Source organism: Mastacembelus armatus, chromosome 16, assembly GCF_900324485.2.
Source record: "Mastacembelus armatus chromosome 16, fMasArm1.2, whole genome shotgun sequence".
Lineage (NCBI taxonomy): Eukaryota > Metazoa > Chordata > Actinopteri > Synbranchiformes > Mastacembelidae > Mastacembelus > Mastacembelus armatus.
This window is the reverse complement of record NC_046648.1, coordinates 13625933-13648120: the sequence shown is the minus strand read 5'-3', so window position 1 is coordinate 13648120 and position 22188 is coordinate 13625933. Positions and strand designations below refer to the sequence as shown.

General features: G+C 38.2%; 2 protein-coding genes across 2 annotated transcripts in view; both read left to right on the top strand.

The window, feature by feature from the left end:
• The first annotated feature begins 1568 nt into the window (after window positions 1–1568).
• fbl (fibrillarin) lies at window positions 1569–15389 on the top strand. Its single transcript, XM_026294307.1, has 9 exons — window positions 1569–1659; window positions 3106–3210; window positions 4270–4407; window positions 4538–4632; window positions 5731–5901; window positions 8282–8414; window positions 9537–9649; window positions 9854–9999; window positions 14654–15389. The coding sequence occupies exons 1-9, from the start codon at window positions 1650–1652 to the stop codon at window positions 14676–14678; spliced, it is 936 nt and encodes a 311-aa protein (XP_026150092.1). The 5' UTR covers window positions 1569–1649; the 3' UTR covers window positions 14679–15389.
• Window positions 15390–16453: 1064 nt separating this feature from the next.
• The window catches only part of dyrk1b (dual-specificity tyrosine-(Y)-phosphorylation regulated kinase 1B), a 79026-nt gene continuing 73291 nt past the window's right edge, over window positions 16454–22188 (top strand). Inside the window, exon 1 of the mRNA XM_026293724.2 lies at window positions 16454–17135. The gene's annotated coding sequence lies outside the window, so the exon portion shown is untranslated. The remainder of the gene's footprint in view (window positions 17136–22188) is intronic.

Below are 22188 nucleotides of genomic sequence, written 5' to 3'. Positions count from 1 at the left end.
AAACATAATAGAGGTGAATGTGAATATTGTTCACAAGAACAGACAGACTATGCCATGTTACATTGTCAGAAATATGAAACACAAAGAATAAATCTAATCCTAAAACTTAGAATAAAATGGATTATGATTTGGCAGATATCTCAAGGAAAACTCAGGGAATGTATGTTACAAGTTTTTGTTTCAGTACCTTAAAACAACTAACGTACTGGAGAGAATATTCAATTCAATACAATTCAATTTTATTTGTATAGTGCCAAATCACAATACAATCATCTCCAAGGCACTTTACAAAAAAACAAACAAAAAAACACCCAACAAATCCCTTATGAGCAAGCACTTGGCGACAGTGGAGAGGAAAAACTCCCTTTAACGGACGAAAAAACCTCCAGCAGAACCGGGCTCAGTCTGGGCAACCATCTGCCTCAACCGGTTGGATAGAGGAGAGAGAAAAGAATATGATTTGTTTTTATCTAATATTGCCTTTGTTTTGATACTAGCCCCATGATCCACACTCCTTACCAGCTGGTGACAGTTATGCACCAAATTTGCCAACCACCAATAACCCTAAGAAGAAACAGAGGAAGAAGATGATGATAAATTTCTCTCACATTTGTATTATGTAAAATAAGGGTGTTAACTAATAGGCTAGTCCAGATGTTAGAAAAGAAGGTATATAATGTTCCATATAAGAGTGGGTTTATGCAGGGTTGGTCTATTATGGATTCGATTTGAGATTAAATATTCAAAAGAATAATAACAAATAGGGAGGTCAATATTAGAGCTATTTTGAAATAGGGAGGAAACCTTTCATAAGTTTTCAGTCAAATTCAAAGAGCAGTGAGAATGAATGGACAAATGATGGAGTAAAAACAGATAAAATACTTGATACTTCACAGATCATACACACGGCAGATCTTGACAGATAAAATATTTTGATTTAAAAATAAACCAACTTATCAAACATTGAAAATACATTGAAAGATTTTTAGATTTCTAGATGGAGGGATTTGTTGTTTCTTGCTGTGCTTTTCTAACTTGAATTGAATTGAAATTATACAGCGATCTAATAGAGTGTGGAAGAATTGCCTTCATACTGCATAATTTACTCAGTTTGGACAGTTGGATAAGACTTGAGAATCTGCTACAGTATTTTCACAGTACTGGAATATCACAGAATATAAACTGAGAGTGGAAGGAGTCAACAGTTGTGTATCCGGAAGAGGGCAGCAATCCCCAGTGGCACCTGCCTAATGAAAAAGAAGAAATGGGAGCAGTGAAGTGAAGTGAAGTGAAGAAGTAAAAAAGTAAATTATACATGCTAGGTAGAGGTTGAAATTTGCAAGGAATTCTAGGAAAGGATGACAACACTAAAGAATATAGTAAGACCCTTATGGGGTACCTTAAGGACACAGGGTTAATACATAGGGTGTAGTTTTGGTTTTGTTTTGTCTTTCCTCCCTACTATTGTATTATCTTACATAGACTGTAATCTGAAGTACTCACCCTAAAGATACACACTCCGATACAGTAGGTGGCAGTATACACCTTTAAACGCTGGTTGCAACCCACCAGTAAGAAGAAGAAGAAAAGAGGGGAGAAGAGGATAAGCAAGAAGTTGCACGTGTAGTCGTCACAGTACATCAGAAACCATGAGGCCAGGTATAGTAGAACAGATTGCTATTCTTTTTTTTTTTTTTAAATGTACCTTAACGTTAGATTGTATAGCTACTTTCTGAACTTGTTTGTTGTGTATTTAAATTTTAAGGGTGTGCTTCTAACACTGTTGCCGATATCATTTGGAAAAAAAGTTGCCAATTGTAGAAACCACGTTCTCATTGAATAAAGGTGTGTAAGATTAGACCCAACGTTGACGTTAAGTTTAGGTTAGTTAGGTTAGTGGTGAGCTAGAATAAATAGCCTAATATCAGCAGCGCACTGTGCATTTCGCATAACACACGTGATGAGATCCCAGGGATAACCACAACACCATCCGGTTTCCTTGATATAATTAGAAAAGAGTGCTTTCTTTTGAAATCTTTATGCGTTACTCTTTGTATTGGTGTTGTTTTAGGGAAATCGGAAATGTGTTAACGTGGATGTTTTTGTTGTGTGCCACGAGGCAAATGTGCGAAGGTTAACAGTGGCCTTTGCTAACGTTAGCTAGGGTCGAAACCACGTGTGTCTCTTTTTACTGGGCACCAGTAACGTTATATACCCCACACCGCTCAAAGAGGTGATAAAACCCTTAAGGTGGATGGATATGCGTAGTTCACAAACTTTGCGCAATGTGGACAGATGTTAGTGGAGCCTTATTTGCATGCAGTGGTGGGATTTATGCTTGTCGAAAACGTCAAACATATTTCACACGAATAAAGACTTGAAGGATGAGAACAGACTCGTTGGGTTTGGTCCACATGAATATAACGGTAATGTTACCGTAGATACACGGTATTTCTCGCAGCAGTAATTTAAACATACAATGTTGATAAATGCACATACAAGTATGATTACTTGCCTCGTCTATGGGGGAGGGTCTTAGGAGCCGAAACAAGCTTGATTGACAGCTTTTGTACTGACCGCTTCAGAGAAATGGAAAAAAAAAAAAACCTACCGAGGCACATGTAAATTTCACTTCACGGTGTTTCATACAGGTAAGGCCAAGGCTTTCACACTTCAGAGGATAACAATTCCATTAAATATTACTGAATATGCCATAGTTGTTATTTTAAGACGTTAGTTATTCTAAAAAAAAAAAAAAAAAGTCAAATTTATGTCAAAACATCAAGTGTCTGTGATGTCCGAAATACTGAGTCTGTTAGATCCCAGACGAGTTGTTATTCATTAATTCAATTCAGTTTATTTGTATAGCACTAAATCACAAAAAAAATCTGAAGACACTTTACAAAAACCCAATAAATCTCTTATGAGCAAGCACTTGGCAACAGTGAAAAGGAAAAACTCCCTTTAATGGACGAAACCTCCAGCAGAACTGGGCTCAGTTTGTGTGGCACATTTGAAGCACGTTTGGTTTGGTGTGGCACTGTTTTCATTATCAGTGGTTGTTTGAATTCAATTGAAAGGACTCCTGTTGTGTGTTTTTGTTAGGGTTCAGTCCACGTGGAGACCGAGGAGGAAGAGGTGGTGGCCGAGGTGGAGGTAGAGGCGGGTTTGGTGACAGAGGAGGACGAGGAGGATTCAGAGGTGGAAGAGGTGAGAATGTAGAAAATGGATGGTAAAAGTATCAAGTGTTGAAAACATCATCATATTGTCCCATCACACACTATTGCTAAAGAATGGACCCGATCCGATCCTATATGTGTATCGGGTCTGACATTGATTGATTTGTTTATTGGATATCAGATGGACAGGGCCGATCCACTTACAGATCCATTTTCCAGTCCACTGCTTGCGCTGGACAGTGAACCCACAGTAACCTAACATAGGGTAGCATGAGATGCATCACCAATCCAGATTCCATTCCACATGTTAACATAAACCCACAGCAACATCAGTCAGAGTAAGTAACATTAGCTATTGGTTTGACTAAAATGTCATTTGTGGAGGTATTTTAGTCTGTAAATGCCAAAAAGCAAGACAGCTAGTTGTAATGTGTGTAAAGCCAGTGTGCTGAGAGGTGGATGTATGGTTGTTGTACATTGTTATAGCCAATTACTCATATGAGGTTTCACATGAGAGAGTACCAGTAGTTCTTGCTAACCAACAGACAAGACACCATCAGACAGCAGACTCTTATACCAGAAACCCAATGAATGAATAGCAGGCAACCCAGTCTAACTAAATCGATTACAAAAGTTACCTATGTTTGTTATACTGGATAACCAAGTGTCTGTAGTAGAAAATGTTGGATTTCACAGCCTGGTGGAGCACGTAGAGGCCAGTCACAATCTGCCAACCAGAAAAAAAAAATTAGTGACTGTTATAACCAAACAATACAACTGGGTGTCATCAGTTAGTAGTAGTACAGAATAAAATACTTCAGTAAGTAGTAGCATGTGGTTAATTTTGTCCTTATGATGTAACCTTAAGCTCAATTCCAACAACAATTATGATTAAATTAGAAAGAGCTCTTTTGTCTGGTTTGTTTGGTATCAGCTGTTGAGGATTGAATTGGATTTGACGTGAAAAAATGTGTATTGCCCCATCTCTAATTATTGCAGTTTTTTCAAATGTTGTTTGGAAACAATTTTTGTCAGTACAAATGTTCAAAATTTTGACACAAAATGTTCTATTAAATTGCCTGTTTTTCAGGTGGAGGATTCAAGTCTCCAGAGGGTGGAGGATTTCGGGGCAGGGGCACATTGAGAGGGAGAGGAGGCAGAGGAAGGGGTGGCAGAGGAAGCTTTGGAGGAGGGAAGAAGGTCTTGGTTGAGCCACACAGACATGAAGGTTTGGTAATTGTTTACAATTATTCTGGACTATTTGCATTTTGCATTCACAGAGCACTGGGGTTTAGACACTAGGTTGCCAAATTTCACTGACATAGTTCTGCTATCGCCCCTTTATTTATGTTATTCAGGAGTGTTCATCTGCAGAGGAAAGGAAGATGCCCTGGTGACCAAGAACATGGTGGTAGGAGAGTCTGTGTATGGAGAGAAGAGGATCAGTGTGGAGGTGAGCTTATTATTCAGTTTCACAGTACACACAATGTAGGTACCGTATTTATTGGGCTATAAGTCACACTGGAGTATAAGTTGCTTTTAGCAAAAACAACACAGTGCACTGTGTATTGTAAAGTAGAACTGGTATACTGGACAAAAAAAAACCAAAAACATGTGACTTTGGTGTATAACTCACATTTGTAATTATACTGATTATAGTCTAAATTAAACTATGAAGAATGTAGGTTAGGCAGTGTGTTCATGGTCCATGTAAGAACATGTAAAAATTTATAATTCCACCCACATGAAGAATGTAGATCTTTTTTCCACTATTGCCATGGTTAACTGTTATGATGATGCCTTTTGATGGTCTTTGTGCACGTGTGTAATTAACTCGGAGTTGGCTGAACTCTTTTAACCTACTATACACTGTTTATGGAAACAAGGTGTCACCATTTTAAGGTTGTGTAAATTTGTGATATTTTTCGTGCAGAACTGCACTGTCACTGTATTTGTCACTTGTCTACACTTTTAATATGTTATGATTGATAGAATGTGTCAGTAATTGGTGTTATTGGTGTAGTGATCAACTATATCAAACTAAGTAATCCAAAAAAGAAAATTCCAAGAAAGGAAGCATGCACTAGAGGCATCAGTTTCCATATGTAAATTATCAACCTGTTTAACTCCACCCTAAACAAAAACACATAATTGACCTGCTACCCCAGGCCGGTTTCATTTACAGTACACCCCTAGCTAACATGAACAATTTTTTTTTTTTTTTTTTTTAAATGTTGAGCAGTTCAAGGTGCAGTTTGCACCAAATAGTTTATTCTTTATGGCTTTCTTTAATATAGGTCATTATGTGAAGTTTATCTTTGCATATGTGTTATAAATGTGAGATTTTTTTTCTCATGCAAAACATTATCCTCTTGCCACCAAACCTAAAAACTTTCTAGTGGAAATGCTGTAATTGCTCAACAAGACCCACAGGAGCCACTGGAGATGTATTTCCAGCATGGATCTGTAACAGCCAAGTAGGCCAGTGTTTATTTGGTGGAAAGATGGTGGAGTCTGTGGCTAGTGTGACTGTTTTCTGACTCTTTGTTAGGAAGGAGAGACTAAGATTGAATACAGAGCCTGGAATCCATTCCGCTCCAAGCTGGCAGCAGCCATCTTGGGAGGAGTAGACCAGATCCATATCAAGCCTGGAGCAAAGGTCATGTACCTGGGAGCCGCCTCTGGCACCACTGTGTCCCATGTTTCCGACATTGTTGGACCGGTAAGTGCTGCATACACTGACAGTATCAAATATTAAATTTTGGCATTGATGTTGAAACTAAAGGGTGCTAAAATAAAGGGTGAAAAATGTAAACCAGCACGTTTTAACAATTTGCATGTGCAATGTGAAGCTTGTGAGTGCAAATGTGAAATTCACAAGCACAAAAAGAAAAGCTGTATTTATGTTTATCATACTCAAACTTATTTATTTTTACTCAAATGTAAGTTATTTCCTTTGTCTATTTTGTCTTCACACACCTTTGTTTGTTCTGACACACCAACTGTGCATTGACATTTTTATGCACGATAAGACGTCGTGGGTGGTTTTGGCAGATTGGGGGTGGGCTTCTGGCTGTTTCTGTCAGTAAATGCTATTGGCTGCTTTTGTGATTAACTTTACATCATAGAAACATCTCCAGAAGACTAAGATGGCTGACAAGGAGCAATGCTGGAATGTAATTTAACGTGCACAGGTTGGAGTACCTATTTTGTCAGGGCATATGAAATATCACTGTATTTATGATTTTGGTGAAAAAAAAGTTGTGTAATATCCACTGAGTTGGTGGTAGAAGACGTTTTCTGAAAAGTTTCACTCCGACATCAAAAAACTGATAATTGTCATAGACAATGGACCATAAAACCGATGAAGTATTCCTTCTAAAAGTGTGTATGCCACGGCGACTGTAAAGTCACAATTTTTTTTTCACCACCTCAAATGTAGTCATTAGCTATTAGTGTAGTGTGGACTGTCTGTCCTTTTCTCTGTATCTTCTGCAGGTATATCTGGTGCTGGAGCTGTATATTGCTGATGTGCAGTTACTGCAATTTATTGTTGCTGTTCTTTTCTGTCTTATCCACCCACCCAGTTCTGAGGAAACAGAATCTGACACAGCTCTGTTAAGTTAGTTGTAGTAGTTACCCCATTACATTATATCTTATATATGCTTTCGTTCTAAGTGTGAAAATGATTTGACTGATTTCATGTTTATTCTGAGCACTCATATAGTATGAATTCTGGTTTACCTGAACCTAAACAACAGAGGCTAACATTTGATAGTAAAATTAAATAGTTAAATTAACTTATACTCTTAATGTACATTTGTAGGAGGAATCAAAGCTGGAATGGTGAATTCCAGTGGAGGTCGCTACATAAATTTTACTTGGTGTGTTGACTGTAATATAATTTATGCTGCTGTACCCTCTAGCTATAAGGGTATTTAATTGGTATTGGGTCATGCCTCTGAATGCTCCGAAATAAGCATGATTTCAGTCAAATCATTTTCACTATTACAGCTAACTGCAAAGGTGCCCCATTTTCTTATACAGTTAAACAACACTGAAATAATGTTAGCTTGCACTTGCGTTTTAGCTAATCAGGTGTCATTTCATTGCTATTCTCTATATCAGAAGTAATGATAACATTATTAGCTTTTAGAGTCGCAATGCCATGCACACTTTTAAGAGAAAAGCAGCTTGACTATTAAAACAGTTGTTACCATGAGATAATGATGAAGTACATTGTTCATTTATGTCATTTCATTGCTATTCTCTATATCAGAAGTAATGATAACATTATTAGCTTTTAGAGTCGCAATGCCATGCACACTTTTAGGAGAAAAGCAGCTTGACTATTAAAACAGTTGTTACCATGAGATAATGATAAAGTACATTGTTCATTTAACCTACATGCTAGGTTTTAGCATGCAGTTGGCATCCTCAAGTTGCATTACTGCTACCTATTGTCTGAATAAAATACCAGTCTCCTGTTCTTCTATGTCCTATTTATAAAGTGCCTTCCTGAGATAATCAAACACTTTATCCTCTCCCACATTTTTCAAATTCTACCATGTTTTAAATTCATTCTGCTATTCCTAATTCCTGCAGCCGTTGAAATCATATCTACCCTTTCAGTGGAATATTTCATATATATATATATATATGAAATTTTTTTTTTTTTTTTTTTTGACGTTCCTCTTCATACGCCATCTCAAGTTGTCATGATGTACAGTCAATCATAAAAGCAGGACAATAGCCTTTACTGTTTTCTAGTTTTGACACTGATGTAGTGGCATATAAATTGTGTAATTAAATACAGTACCATACAACATATTCACAAGCTGTGGCCGTTTTTTACCAAATACACTCAGGACATTTACACTACTGTTGTAAGTTTAATTTTTCAAATGGTAAAACTTAGAACCATGCTGTTAGGACATTCTAATACCCCTGTAACAATGACCTTTTCTCTGTCAAATAAATACTGGAATATGACATACAGTTGAATAAATGTAACAGTGCAGTCTCTACATTCTCCTCAAGGCAATTTAACACCTATTCACACGTAGAGCTTTTTAAGTGACCTTTTGTGTCTTGTGTTACAGGAAGGGTTGGTCTATGCTGTGGAGTTTTCTCATCGATCAGGTCGTGACCTTCTCAATGTGGCAAAGAAACGCACCAACATAATTCCAATCATCGAAGATGCACGACACCCACACAAATACCGCATGCTGGTTGGTAGGTAGTCCCAATTCACAGACGTTGGCTGAAGACACTAAGTAGGGTTGTCTCTGTCAAATGACCTCAGTCTCTTCCCATTGACCATGGCACTGAAGTTGTCAAAGTATTTTCTCTTTAGGTTCCGTGTTCTGTCATCTAAATCTAGTTTTCTTGATAGGTTAGATTGGTTTAGTTTTTTCTGTGCTACCGTTTCAATTCAGTTTATTTGTATAGCGCCAAATCACAATTCACTCATCTCAAGGCACTTTACAAAAAACAAAAACCCAACAGGCCCCATATGAACAAGCTCTTGGTGAAAGTGGAGAGGAAAAACTCCCTTTAACTGAAGAAACCTCCAGCAGAACCAGGCTCAGTTTGGATGGCCACTACCTCGACCAGATAGAGGAGAGAGAAAAGAATAGCAACAATGAACAACAAATAGACACTGCAGGTTGGTGGGGCCAGTAACTGCACATCAGCAATATACAGCTCCAGGACCAGGGACACCTGTAGAAGGTACAGGGAGAAAGCACAAAGTTAGTGAGTGTTCAATGGTCGAATATACGGGTGAGGGTGAGGTTACTAAGGTTTTAAATCTAGCCTTAAAAGTACAGTGTGTGTCTGCCTCCTGAACCCAGACTGGGATCTGGTTCCACAGGAGAGGAGCTTGAGAACTAAAGGCTCTGCCTCCCATCCTACTTTTGGAAAGTCTGGGAACCACAAGTAGACCTGCACTCTGAGAGTGAAGTGCTCTATTGGGATAATATGGTACTATGAGGTCTTTGATACCAGTGTTGGTATAGAGATACTTAGGCATGTAGACTTAATCTTTTGTCTCATATTTTTGTTGTGATAAAGGCCATTTAATTTTAATTACACTATTTAAAGACAGTGACATTGGCTGTGGTTGTTAAACCAAAGTGAATGGTTCAGGGATTGCCTCAACTGCACTAAGCTCAGCAGTGTTCTTGTTAACTCCAGTGCTGGGTTATGAAGTCTTAACGTTTTATGTATAGTGAATCAGTTTTGCAGTGCATCTTATTCAACTTTTTCAACATGGTGCTATAAGTAACAGCTGTGTGTCCAAACAGTAATGGTCTCTCTCTTCCTCTCTCCCTCGCCATCTCCCTATTCCTCCAGGTATGGTGGATGTGATTTTTGCCGATGTTGCCCAGCCTGACCAGACGAGGATTGTTGCTTTGAATGCTCACAACTTCCTGAAGAATGGAGGACACTTTGTTATCTCCATCAAGGTATCCTGATCACTGTCTCAACAAAGGACAGCCTTACAACCTAAAAGAAATACTAATTCAAGTTATTGTGTAATAATTATGCAATATTCTAGTCAGAGATGAATCACGTTCATGTGCTGAATTCATGTGTGTTCATACTGTGTTTTGTTAGCTGTGTGAACTCTAAAAAAAATTTTAAAAAAAAAATTTTTTAATTTATTTTAGGCCAATTGTATAGATTCTACAGCTGCCCCAGAGGCAGTGTTTGCCTCAGAAGTGAAGAAGATGAGTGCAGAAAACATGAAACCACAGGAACAGCTCACCCTGGAGCCTTATGAGAGGGATCACGCTGTGGTGGTGGGCGTCTACAGGTACCTTGACCAGTTCACATGCAGTGCTTGACAAAGACTTACCTATTGACAACAAATATCTACAAATTGGGACTTGTTAATGACCAAAAATTTAAATTTTTTTTTTCCCTGCCTATATTAAATCAAGACATAGCATTGTCTCTCAAAACTATACCCTATTCCCCAGTAATTAGGGCCATATGTGCAATAGCTACAAAAGAAACATCGCTAGCAAGACTTTTCAGCTTATATAGTGTATTAAACATATATATATATATATATATATATATATATATATATATATATATATATATATATATATGAAATGCATCAAAAGCAGCACTAAGGTTGTCAATGTTTTTTAAAAAATTTGAAAAAGTTTCGTTGGTGCTCAAAGACTAGAGAACAGGTAATTGCAGCCGATTTGTCATGCTGCCACTATTAGCTCAAATAAAGTGCTTACAAACTACACCATAGGCAGGTTGAGCTATGAGAAATGGTGAGTCACTCAAGCCTCACTATGTTCATTTTAACGGCCTGGGGTCTGAGGGGTTTTGGGGCCCTGGACAAATTTTGACATGCCCTGACATTTTTTCTTTTTTCAGGTGTTTTTAAACATATTAAGGGATAAAGTCTAACACTGTAATCAGCACAAAATTGGCTACAATAATATGTGAGCGGCAAGTTTATACATGATTGTGTTTTTGAGAAAACATTGTTTATGCATGGTTAGTGAAAAACTAAAATTTTTTTAGTCACTGAAATAAGATCATGAAACACAGAGCATTGGTTTAGAGAACTGCATCTTGTAGGCTAAAGTGTTTACTTCAGTGATGTGAAAGTCATCTTTTTCACTCATTCACAGTAAACAATACACTGATTTAAATTTTCTAAGACACTTTTTGTTCAGAAAGGCCATATGCAAGGAGGTGTGTCTCAAAATGAATAGTCATGTGATTTACCTGAGAAGACAAAAGACGCACACAAAGACGTGCATAATGAGCCTTTCAGTCAATGTGGATGAGAGGGGATTAGTGCAGCACAATACAAAACAATGCAGAGCCAAACGTTCGTCATTTGAGTTAAAATCAGTGTTTTTACTCTGAGGACAAACTAAACTATTTGTCTCTGTGTGGAATATAAGAAGCGCTTCTTCGCATGCGTAACGCGCCATCATCCAAATGCGCAGAAAAAGTGAGAAAATTTTATGATGAAGTTTGACGTTTTGTCATTTCTTGGGGGCGTGCACATATTTACCTGGTTCACCTCAGATTATTTACATGTGAACAGAGAACAGATCGCCTTACCTGTAATGAGATGAGACAGGAGAAAACGTACTTCTCCTTACGTTCATATGGATTAAATAAAAAGTGATGATTTGTTTTCGACTTGAATTGTTTCATTTAAAAGAAGACATTTCAAGCTATCTAGTCATATGTTTCTTATTTTATGAGGCAAGTATTCGCTGAGATTCTGGTTGTTTTACTTACGTGTCTGTGAAGAGAGAAGATGGAGAGCGCACCCTGTCGGCTTTTTTTACTTTACAAAAGCCCAGCATTTTGTTATTATGATGGTATACAACTAAAACTAGACCTTTTACAGATTTGAATGATATATTTCTTTTATCTGTATGATCAAAATTGACGGAGTAATTTATGTTTGTTTTGGCGTTATCAGGAGAAAATGCGTCAAAATGGCACTCTCTTCGACCCCAGAGGGTTAAGGCTTCAGTGGCAGAAGGAAGTTTAGAATCCATTAGTATTGCTGTCTGTGAGAACGCACAACCCTTTTCACTCACACAAACTCTTTCAACAAACCTCACCTTCACTCTCTAACACGTGTCAGTCAGTCTGTCGGTCGGTCGGTAAGTCAAGACTAACCCTTAAATTCACATTTTTCCATCCTCACTGACATTCTGATTACCAGCACAAAAATTAATAAACATTTACCTAATTTTAATAGTAAAATGTGGCTAAAACCATATAAACCTGTAGACATTTTTAGAAAGATCCACAACTGGAGAAAGAAAAGGGTCTTCTGAACGGTAAATTAATTTACAAAGCGATGTCTGCAGATACTTATCAACACCTGCCACATCCATACCTTCTGAAAGATTGTTTTCACTGTCGGGGCATGTTGTTGAGAAAAAGTGAGCTGCCCTGTCATCTGAAACTATAAACAGGCTTGTCTCTTTGAGCAACTATCTCAGTGCTAAGAAAGACAAATAATAGGAACTTGAGTTTTTTCTGTTCTTTTTTTCCTGTGTTTAATCCTTTGGGGTCTAAGGGTGTTTTGGGGCCCTGGACAAGTTTCGACATGCCCTGACATTTGTGCTTTTTTTCCCAGTTACTTTTAAACATATTAATGGCACATATTGTGCTAATTAGTGTTATCAGCACAAACTAGGCTACAATAACGTGAGCAGCATGTTTACTGTGTTTTTGAGAAAACAGCATTTAAGCATGGTTAATGAAAAACTGAAATTAAGTCACTGAAAAAGGCTATAAAACACATACAGAACATTGGTTCACAAGACTTTTGAGAACTGCATCTTGTAGCCTGGAGTGTTTGCTTCAAAATGATGTGAAAGTCATCTTGTTCACTCATACACAGAAAATAATACATTGATTTAAATTTTCTAAGACACTTTTTTGTAGTTAAGACATATGCAGGAATATGCGTGCCTGATCATGAATAATCATGTGATTTACCTGAGAAGACAAAGACCCGCATAATGAGCCTTTCAGTCAGGGATGTGTTTGAGTGGGAATTATTGCAATGCAGATGCAAATGTTCGTCATCTGAGTCACGTTTTGCTCTGAGGACAAAGTAAACTCATCGCTGTCCGGAACCATCCGAAGCGCTTTTTCACCCACATAGCGTGCAATCATCAAAACACGCAGAAAATGTGATTAAATTCTATGATAACTTGACATTTTATGCCATTTCTCGGGGGCGTGCATTACGTTGCGTATAATCATGACTTGACAATCATGCGATTAATCACGATTAAATATTTTAATCGATTGACAGCCCTTTTTTTTTTTTTTTTTTTTAAAGCATAAGCTTAGTGCAGTTCAGTGTTGTCATTGGACCTCTTCAGCATCTGTCCTTGTCTTACTTTTTAGTTCATATTTTCTAACACAACTGTTGTCATGTACCTACATACTTTTTTTTTTTTTTTTTTTTAATGGCATTTACTGGTGTTATATTTGCTCAGACTCCAACCAGTTAATCATCCACTTGGGTCACTCATGGTTTCCTTTGTGATGAAGAGTACTTACTGTGTAGTAGGAGCTGCAGATGTACTTCAAAATGTCGTTTCTTGGATTGTGGGTGGACGTCTTTCATCAGTTCAATTATGAAGTTGTTCTAGAGTCTAAAAATGTCTTTTGAAAAACCCTGCTCCCAAATAGCTTTGAGATTAGACTTGCAATGACAAATTCTATAGGTTCTACAAAGAACACACGTTTGGCATCATGTGTTAACCTGTTAATCCACGTACAAGGAATATCCATCTTGTTGGTCATTAATCAACACCAGGCATTTCTACAAACCACAAACATTAACACATACTCTATTTTCCATACTATTAAGTTGCTTTTAGCTTTGTTGAACAGACAAAATATGTTGCTTTGGTGTCTTAAGTTGCATTTTCACTTGTTACATTCGCTGTATAAGTTGTAGAACAAGCCAGCGAAGTAAAAAAGAAGCGTGACTTACACTCCAGAAAATATGGTATTTATCCTCCTCCACTGTTCAAGTTCTGCACCCTAATTTAGATACTTAAACTAAAAAAAATTCTGTGAAGAATTTTACTCCAGAATTGACCCAGAGAGGGAAAACTCTAACAGCATATGAAACTAACTTGCATTCGTGGGATGTCAGTGGAGTGATTTTATGTTTTTTGCATTTTGAAAGATTTAACTATAATTTTGGGAAAAAAACATTTTACAAGGTTCACCCCCTTATGATCTGATAAATATTTGTAGCTCACTTCCTGTTATCACATTTTATTAACTATTTTGTGATGTCTCACATTTTTTTGGTTTTATTCAGCAAACTGAACTTTATCTCCTTTCAGCTCCTTGTTTGTACCTTAAATCTTTTGTCATGCTTAGGTCTAAATTCCTGGGTATATGAGCTGCTTTCACATTTCCGCTACCTTCTTCTGCAGTTATTCCATGTCCGTAGTAAACTATTTTATACTAACTATTGCCGTCAGTGGTTTGTTATGAACAGTCGGGAATTACTAATCAACATTAGAATTGATTTACATGCACAAAGTAGGTTTAGTCTTTGATTTGTTATACTAATCTTTGAGGGTGCTGCCAATCACTGTTCACCACAGCTAGAATTAAGTAAAAATACAAATCACTGTCACACTTTTTTTACTCCTTGTAGTATGACTTATATAGCAAAGCGACCCATGTGTATATTTAGTCATTTTGTCAAGCAGTCACTAGCTTCACACCTAAGGAATTGAGTTTCATATTAATATTGTGAACTTGGAACATGTAAACAGAACCAAATGATCATGACAACTGAACAATTCCAAAACTGGGTTTGTGATATTTAGCAGTCTTCCCTCTTGTATGAACAGACATATTCAAATGTCAGACTTCCTTTTCATGTTTTTATGTAAATGTCAACATGCTCTTCTTTCTCTTCTCAGACCTCCACCTAAACTGAAGAAATGAGGTGTGGCAACAAATGGATTACCATTTTCAACAATAAACTCTCATCCATTTCTACATGTGCATTGTGTTATGTATCCCTAGCCTTAACAAGTTACTTTTTACCTATTTCAACACACATTAGTTTTTCTGTAAACCTTTTAAGTACTTTATTTCTCTGTTCCAGAGATAGCTTAATTACTGAATGGTTTGATACTGACTTCTGTATGTTTTGTGTGGTCTGCTCTTTTTCACAACTTTGCTTCTAATCGTTCTGTCATTTTACTCGCGTAGAAAGAGTAGCTGATGTTTTACATCAGTTCATGGTAAGTCCTAATAAACTGTTAAAACATTTACTGTCTTTTTTTCCTGTTAACATACCCTACTCATTTGTTTACCGTGTTTGGCTTTTTGTGATTCCAGATAATAGATCCCAGATTGTTAGGAATATCTCAAGTAGCCAGAGAGCAAATAATATGTAATGTGTAAGTTATGGCAGATCTCAAATAGATTAAGATATACTTTGTTTTAATATGTTGTGTGTACTTAAGTTGGTACAATACCCTTTTGGTAGGCAAAGAACTGCTGCCCTTTTTAGTGAAGAGATGGTAAACTGTGTGGACAGAAAACCATAGATGGTGATATTTTCATTCTGACTTGTAATTTAATATTAGTATAACTACTGTATAGGCAGAATATAATGTAGCTGTATGAATATTAAATATTTTTATTCTAGCATTTTTTTTTTTTTCACTTGTTGATTAAAGGTTTGTACACAGAATGTTACCCTTAAACTGTAAACAAACTTCTGGCAAACTTAATTCATATTTCTGTTAAAAAACAAAAAAGGACCTAAAGACTATGCCGTCCTGTTAGAACAGACACTTAAATTCTGGGCCTTTCATGTCAGTGCAGGATTAGCATTTGTACAGAGAACATAATGTCTGAGATGATAGATGATATAATGGTTTCAATAAAAACAAATAGATAAATCATGTGTGGCTGCATGCCTCTGTTTTGAGGGCATTGGACTCCTTTGACAAAATGTTGACTATGTAAAGGCAGGCTTAGGATAGCATCCAGATTTTCCAATGTCAGTTACTGACAGACTGCTTTTTTGTCTTTGAACACGTACCAATGACTTGAGATCTGTTTTGGTAGTCTGTTTTTGCCACATCAAACATAATGCAACCACGCTTTCATCTGAAGATAACCTTTTGAAAGTTTTTTTTTTTAAATAGCAAAATAGAATGAGTCCAAACAATAAGGCATAACAGTAAACAAAACAAGTAAATGAGACTATTAAATGGTTCAAGTAAAAATAGAACTAAGTTAAATCAAGATAATACTACTACCAAACTTAATACTGAAACAAAGGAAAAAAATGACCAACACATATGTGTATCAGTAATATAAATATTGCCAATATCTTCATCAGCAGTAAGGAGAGGAACTTGAATAGAATAAGCTGCTTAGTACCATGTTGCTCCTCTTGTCCTTCAAGGTGATGCCAAATATATTTCCTCTTGTGAGTGGGGCATATAATTACATTTTGGTTGACAGTCTTCCTAAAATCTCTACACACAATCAAATATTAAGTGATCTATATTTTGTATGGAACTGCCACAGAAACTGCAGTTAAATCTCTGTCTAAACAATTGACTGGATAGATAACAAGTTAAGTTGAAGTACTTTTTAGAAGTTACTTGTGTGACTCTAGTGGATTTGTTTTGGCAGCCATTTTGTGGGAAAATTCTCTGGAACGCGCTGGGCCATACTTGCCTAGTGTCGGGAGTGCGCTCTCAATGCAGCCCCTCTCCTTTGACCGATATTAACATCACGGAGGGGCTGGCCAGCAGTTGTAACTACCTGCTAAAGTAGCTACATTGAGTTTTTTTTTTTATATAGCGTCGGCTTGTATTGTCCATCGGCTGGCCGTGGCCCGCCAGGCAGCCTGCAGTGTGCGGACAGTATTCAAATTCCAATGGCAGTGTTTTATTAGACACCTAGCTTGCTAGCTAATAGCTAGCTAGCTAATGTTAGCTTCTTGCCTTTAAATTAATACAAGCAGCTCACAGGCGTAAAGGCCAACTGCCCGACGCTTTAATTGTTAAACGGTGTCTTGTATGTCTCTGAATAAATCTCGAACAAATTAATTAAGTTTGCTGAACAGAAGACGGTGTCCGTAGTTCAGGCGGCGAGCTGCCCACCTCCCCTAAGGCACGGGCTAGCTGTGCTGCGCCGGTGATTAGTCCCCATCGACAACCCGCTCTCTTGAGCACCAACGAATAACGCAGTTTAACTGGAAGCTAATCTCGCCTGGATTCTATCGACACACAAATCTACATCACATTAATTGGATTTCTGTTGTGGAAGAAGGAAGACTGACCCGGGGGAGGGGGCTTGGTTCGTGCGGACAGAGGAAGATAGTGGTTCCGAACATGGCTGCTACGCGGAACTTGTTTCGACACACCGCCTGAGGTAAGTAATAGCTAGTCGGCGTTGTCTTTTTAAAATTCATGTATGAATTAGGATCTTAGTGCTTCTTGCCTCTAGTAAATGTGTTAGAGGCTTAACAGTCAATCATTGGTAACGGTGATTGTAGTATAGCGTTAACATTATTCCCCTGTCACCCGGCCTCGTGTCCTCATTCCTCTTCCACTGCTGGTCAGATGGCTAATTGGACAAGATTCAGGCTTTAATGAAGCGGTTGGGGTTGCCATCGGCGTTGCATAGTACACTGTGTTGAACAATTGGGCTTGGCTGGCGTATTTATAGGAGCTGAGGCATACACTCTAGTGATGGACTACATAATGTTATCGTGCTCCGCTTCAGCAGGATCCAATGCCCTCCAAGTGCCAGTACTAACCACCCCAGATCTTCTCGACTACCTTGTGATTGAGTGGTTTCTTATCTGGCGAGGTTACCAATCGTTGGGTTGGTGTTAAATAAACTGATTGATGCGATCAGTATGTGTATCTAGGCAAGTTTCAGTAGTAGCAGTATCGCGACGAGCCTTAAGTGAACCAAATACACCGGTAAAGGATGCCGGCGGAACAAAACGGAGTGAGTGCTTGGGGATGAATGGATGTGTTGTTGTATGATCGAGATGTGTTGGTACATTCTAGTGTAGTTTTTTTATATCCTGGTGTGTCGTGCAAATGGCGCGGGCTTTTGGTGTCACAGCTGTCAGCCATCAAATCCCGACTATCCTATGAAAATCTGCAACATTTCATCTGCTATAGAAGCTAACACTAGCCACTTAGCTTAACGTTACCGCATCAGCCCCAGCCCATATCCTGCCCAGGAATAGAGTGACACAGGCAGTCAGTTGCTGGGGGGATGGCTGGCCCTAAGCAAGGAGCAGGGTTGATGATACCAGTGCTAACGCTCAAATGTAAGAATCATGACTTGACATTTAGGGTCTGGCTGTCTATATAGGTCCCAGTGAGCTTATTTCTATCTTTGTCCAAAAGAAGATGTTGTGGTCTGAACTTGTTACCAATTTAAATAGAGTTTTCACATATGCTGTGCCTCCCATTCCATTTTTGGATACACTCAGTTCTTTTCATTCAATATTTGTGCTCTCAAATTACATCTTGGTAATACTGAATCTGCTGAGCATGATATACTTAACTAAAATGTCCACATATAGAATAAGCCATGGTGGAAAATCTCACATGGAAGGAAGGACATACAAGCTCTGTTCATGATAAAACCTGCTGTTTAGTTTCAGTCAGTTACTAGTAGCTAAAAGTGGGAAAAGGACCTGAGCTCGGCTGGAGAATTATGCCCTTTCCACAACACTGACAGTTTTCCACAGGTACTTGACTATCACAACCACCCAAAGAATTCATAAGATTTCTTTAGTTAAATATATTAATAACTACCATCATATTCTAAAAAGAGATGCAAAATAGACCACAATAGATCACTACACCTTATGTTAAATTAACATTTTGGTGTTTGTTCATTTATTGTGGCATAGTAATTTGCAATACTGCCAAGTATTGTGCCACAATATGCAGGAGCACATGCATCGGCAAGCTCAAAAATCAATCATAATATCAAGTGTAATCTTAATTCAAATGAGGTCTTGGGCTGGGTGTACAGTCTGAGTAGAGCATCTAGGAGTGGCTTGTTCTCACTGCCAGACGTTCGCTGTTCTCTCTCACTTGGAGATAGAAAATGCTCTATCCGACAGATAGAATCTAAAGTAAATTTTTGGCATGCTTTGACCACTGGAGTGGTTTTGCAGTCTGTCTCTTTTGGGTGCATACAGCCTGGGGGGTTGCTAGAGATTTTGTGACCCATCAAAGAAGTTCTGAGCCCCCTACATGAACATTTGTATGTGTAAATGTAGCCCTTACAGTACAGACAGGTGTGTGTCACATCCTTCAGCTAATTGCGGCTGTGGCTCAGGAGGCAGAGCAGGTCGACCGTGAACCAGGTGGTTCGATCCTTGGCTTCCCTGGTCCACAGGCCGAAGCATCCTTGGGCAAGACACTGAACCCCATGTTGCCCCCTGGTGGCTGTTCCACTGGTGTATAAATGTGTCAGCGAGTGGGTGACTGGACAAATAGTGTAAAAGTGCTTTGAGTACAGTTGAGTGTTGAAAAGTGTGTGTATGTATGTATGTGTATATATATATATATATATATATATATATATATACTATACAAGTATAAGACCATTTACCTACATAATGATATGCATTTTGTGGGCCCCTGCTAGCCCTGGGCCCTTGGAATTGTCCTATTCCCCCCACCTCGTTTATAGTGACAATGCTGGTTCCTAGACTGGCAGCACAACTGTTACAAGCTCAGACTTTGTGAGTGTGTGAGGGAGCGAGAGAGAGAGCTCAGACACAAATGTCAAAACTTCGTGGACCCTTATAGACTGACTCCAAAACATACCCAGAATTTCAGTAATACTTATTTTTCTCATCATCCTCTGCTTTCTGTTGTGGTCTCATTCCTCTGAATTTCTGTATCTCTTTTCATTGAGTCATCTTTTGATGATAGTACTGTTCTGTTACTCAGTCTTAAATTTTATCAGCTTTAGTGGATGTCTTTACTTCAGATTATACTGCCTGGCAAGATTCTCTATCTGGCTCTGTTCACACCTGCCTATGGAATTTACATGCATTCAGACCCCTCTTTATCTTCATGTAATAGTATTTTCACAATTCATCTGCAAATTTGGATTTAACTAAAATATGTAGAGAATGTCAGTACACCAAATTGACCTAAATGTGCAATTTCCACACACTGATGTGGCCGGAAAAGTGTGTTATCCTGGTAATATAAACCAATTTGGACAGCAACAAACAACTATTTTTATAACTAATTAATTAATTGATTGTTTTTGATTAATCGATTGATAAGATTTTTACAAAGAATATAGAGAACTGGATATTAGTTGGACATTGCTTCTAAGAGCTCCCTTGTAAAAGTCTGGGTAGTGTAAAGCCTGATACATATGCCACGAGAACAGAGAAATTTATTCATTTTTCTCGAGGTGGTGAGAACAAGAGCAAAGTTAGTTCTCGCCAGGACTTTTCATACTTCATGAGAAACTCAAGTGCAGAATTCATGGGAAGTCCCTCCCACTGCAGCACGTCACGCGACCTAAGCATTGTGGGAATCTGACAGAAACTACAATACAGCCGATAAGATATCGAATATCCCCATCTTTTACGACAGACACTCTCCTTCGTACACGTCCATGCTACCTCTTTCCACAAAATATTAGCCATTTGTGTGTCTTTATATGCCTTACTTACATTTTAACAAAAGTACATTATGCATTACCTCAGAGAAACTTGGTTTTATTTTTTTCAGGTTGTTGACTTCTTTTACACAGATTTAAATACTCTCCTTAAAAATCCAATCTTAATCAGGTGTGCCAATAATTGTGGAGAGCACTGTATAACGTTAGTACGAAGTCACCGCGCACAGAAAGAAGCGCTAACTTCACAAGCATGCAGCTCTACAAGTTAGCTGATTTTGTTTGCTAAAAGTTAAGCTTACCTGTCGGAGTCCCAGTCGTGTGGGACTCCGACAGGTAAGTGTGGTAAGGTAAGTGTGGCTCGTGTGGTCGGTGTGTCGAAGCAGGCTCGGGGCAGTAAAACAGAGAGTATGATCGCATCTGCTCGGTTTTCTTGCAGTCAAAGATGGAGCAACTTTCTGCTCTTATGTTTATTCCGTGCACGATTAAGTGCTTCATCAGATTTGACATGTTGCCGGTGTTGGCAGCAATTATTTTGTTGCAAATGTTGCATCGCGGCTGTTGTCGTCGAGCTTGGTGAAATGCAGCCACACTTTCGACCTTTTCCACATTGTGTTAAACACTTCGGGGTTAGAATGATTACACACAACAGCCTCACGTGTGAACTGCGTCTCTGGGCGTAACCGGTGTAAACTAGTGTTTTTCCTTGATGCCTCGCTACAGCCAATCTCCAGCATTTGATTTATGCATGTCAAGCATGCTCTATGCTTATTGGCTTGGCTCACTGACAGGATTAAACTGACGAGATTAAACCCTTAGGTATCGAAATTTGGTAGCGAACAAAAAGACATTTTTTGATACTCAATAGTATCGAGGCAATTCGGTCGGTGCTTAAAAAGTATCGAATTTGATACCCAGCCCTAGTGGTAGATGGGGTGAAGCAAGTGCATGAGTGAAATGTTGAAGATTCAAGTTCAGAGCCAAGTTCCAATTCAGCATTCAGGGAGCATGACCAACTTGTGGGTTTACCTCCAAGACACCACACTAAATAGTTAGCTGTCTCCACACAACCTGTGGAGCTGAGCCAAATTCCACTTACAAGATATCATCGCCCTCAGCCTGTGCACAAACGATTAGAGATTCAGTGGTGATCTGCACCCTTATGGTTATGCCTTAATGTATTGTTATTTATGCCTTATGCACTTATTGTTAACAAGCCAGGGTTTTTTACAATACTATAAGGGCACAGATCTTGGGAGTTAAAAAAACGAATCTCTAATATTTTGTGCATGAGTGGAGGGTGAAGGCACTATTTTCAGGTTTATAGTGAATATGAATGTAAGAATAATCTGTACATGCACTTTATGTTATTCAGTGTTCAACACAGTGGAAATTTTTGTTTTTCTCCATAGCTTCTGTGGTTTAATTTACAGAGTTTTCCAAATTGTAAGCTGTGAATCAGTGACTGCTTAGTCTAGTAGTAAAGCATGCTGGACACCCTTTCTCTTGTTTTATGGAAGCACCAAACTCTATATTTTAGTTCAGTAAAAAAGACTGGTACCCAAATAAATGCAATCTTCTGTGCATGAGGCTTAAGGCACTTCTTTATGTTAGAGTGACTTTGAATGTAATCAGCAGACTAATTCATCTGCTCCTGCTGTTGTTTTTTAATTGGGCTGAATATCAGCCTGATATCTTCAGACAGCTAAGCTACTACTACTAGCTGCTACTAGTCATTAAATTAAAAAAATCTATTTCATGCTATTGTTTTGTCTTTAAATACAAAGAAACTTTTCCATGCTTT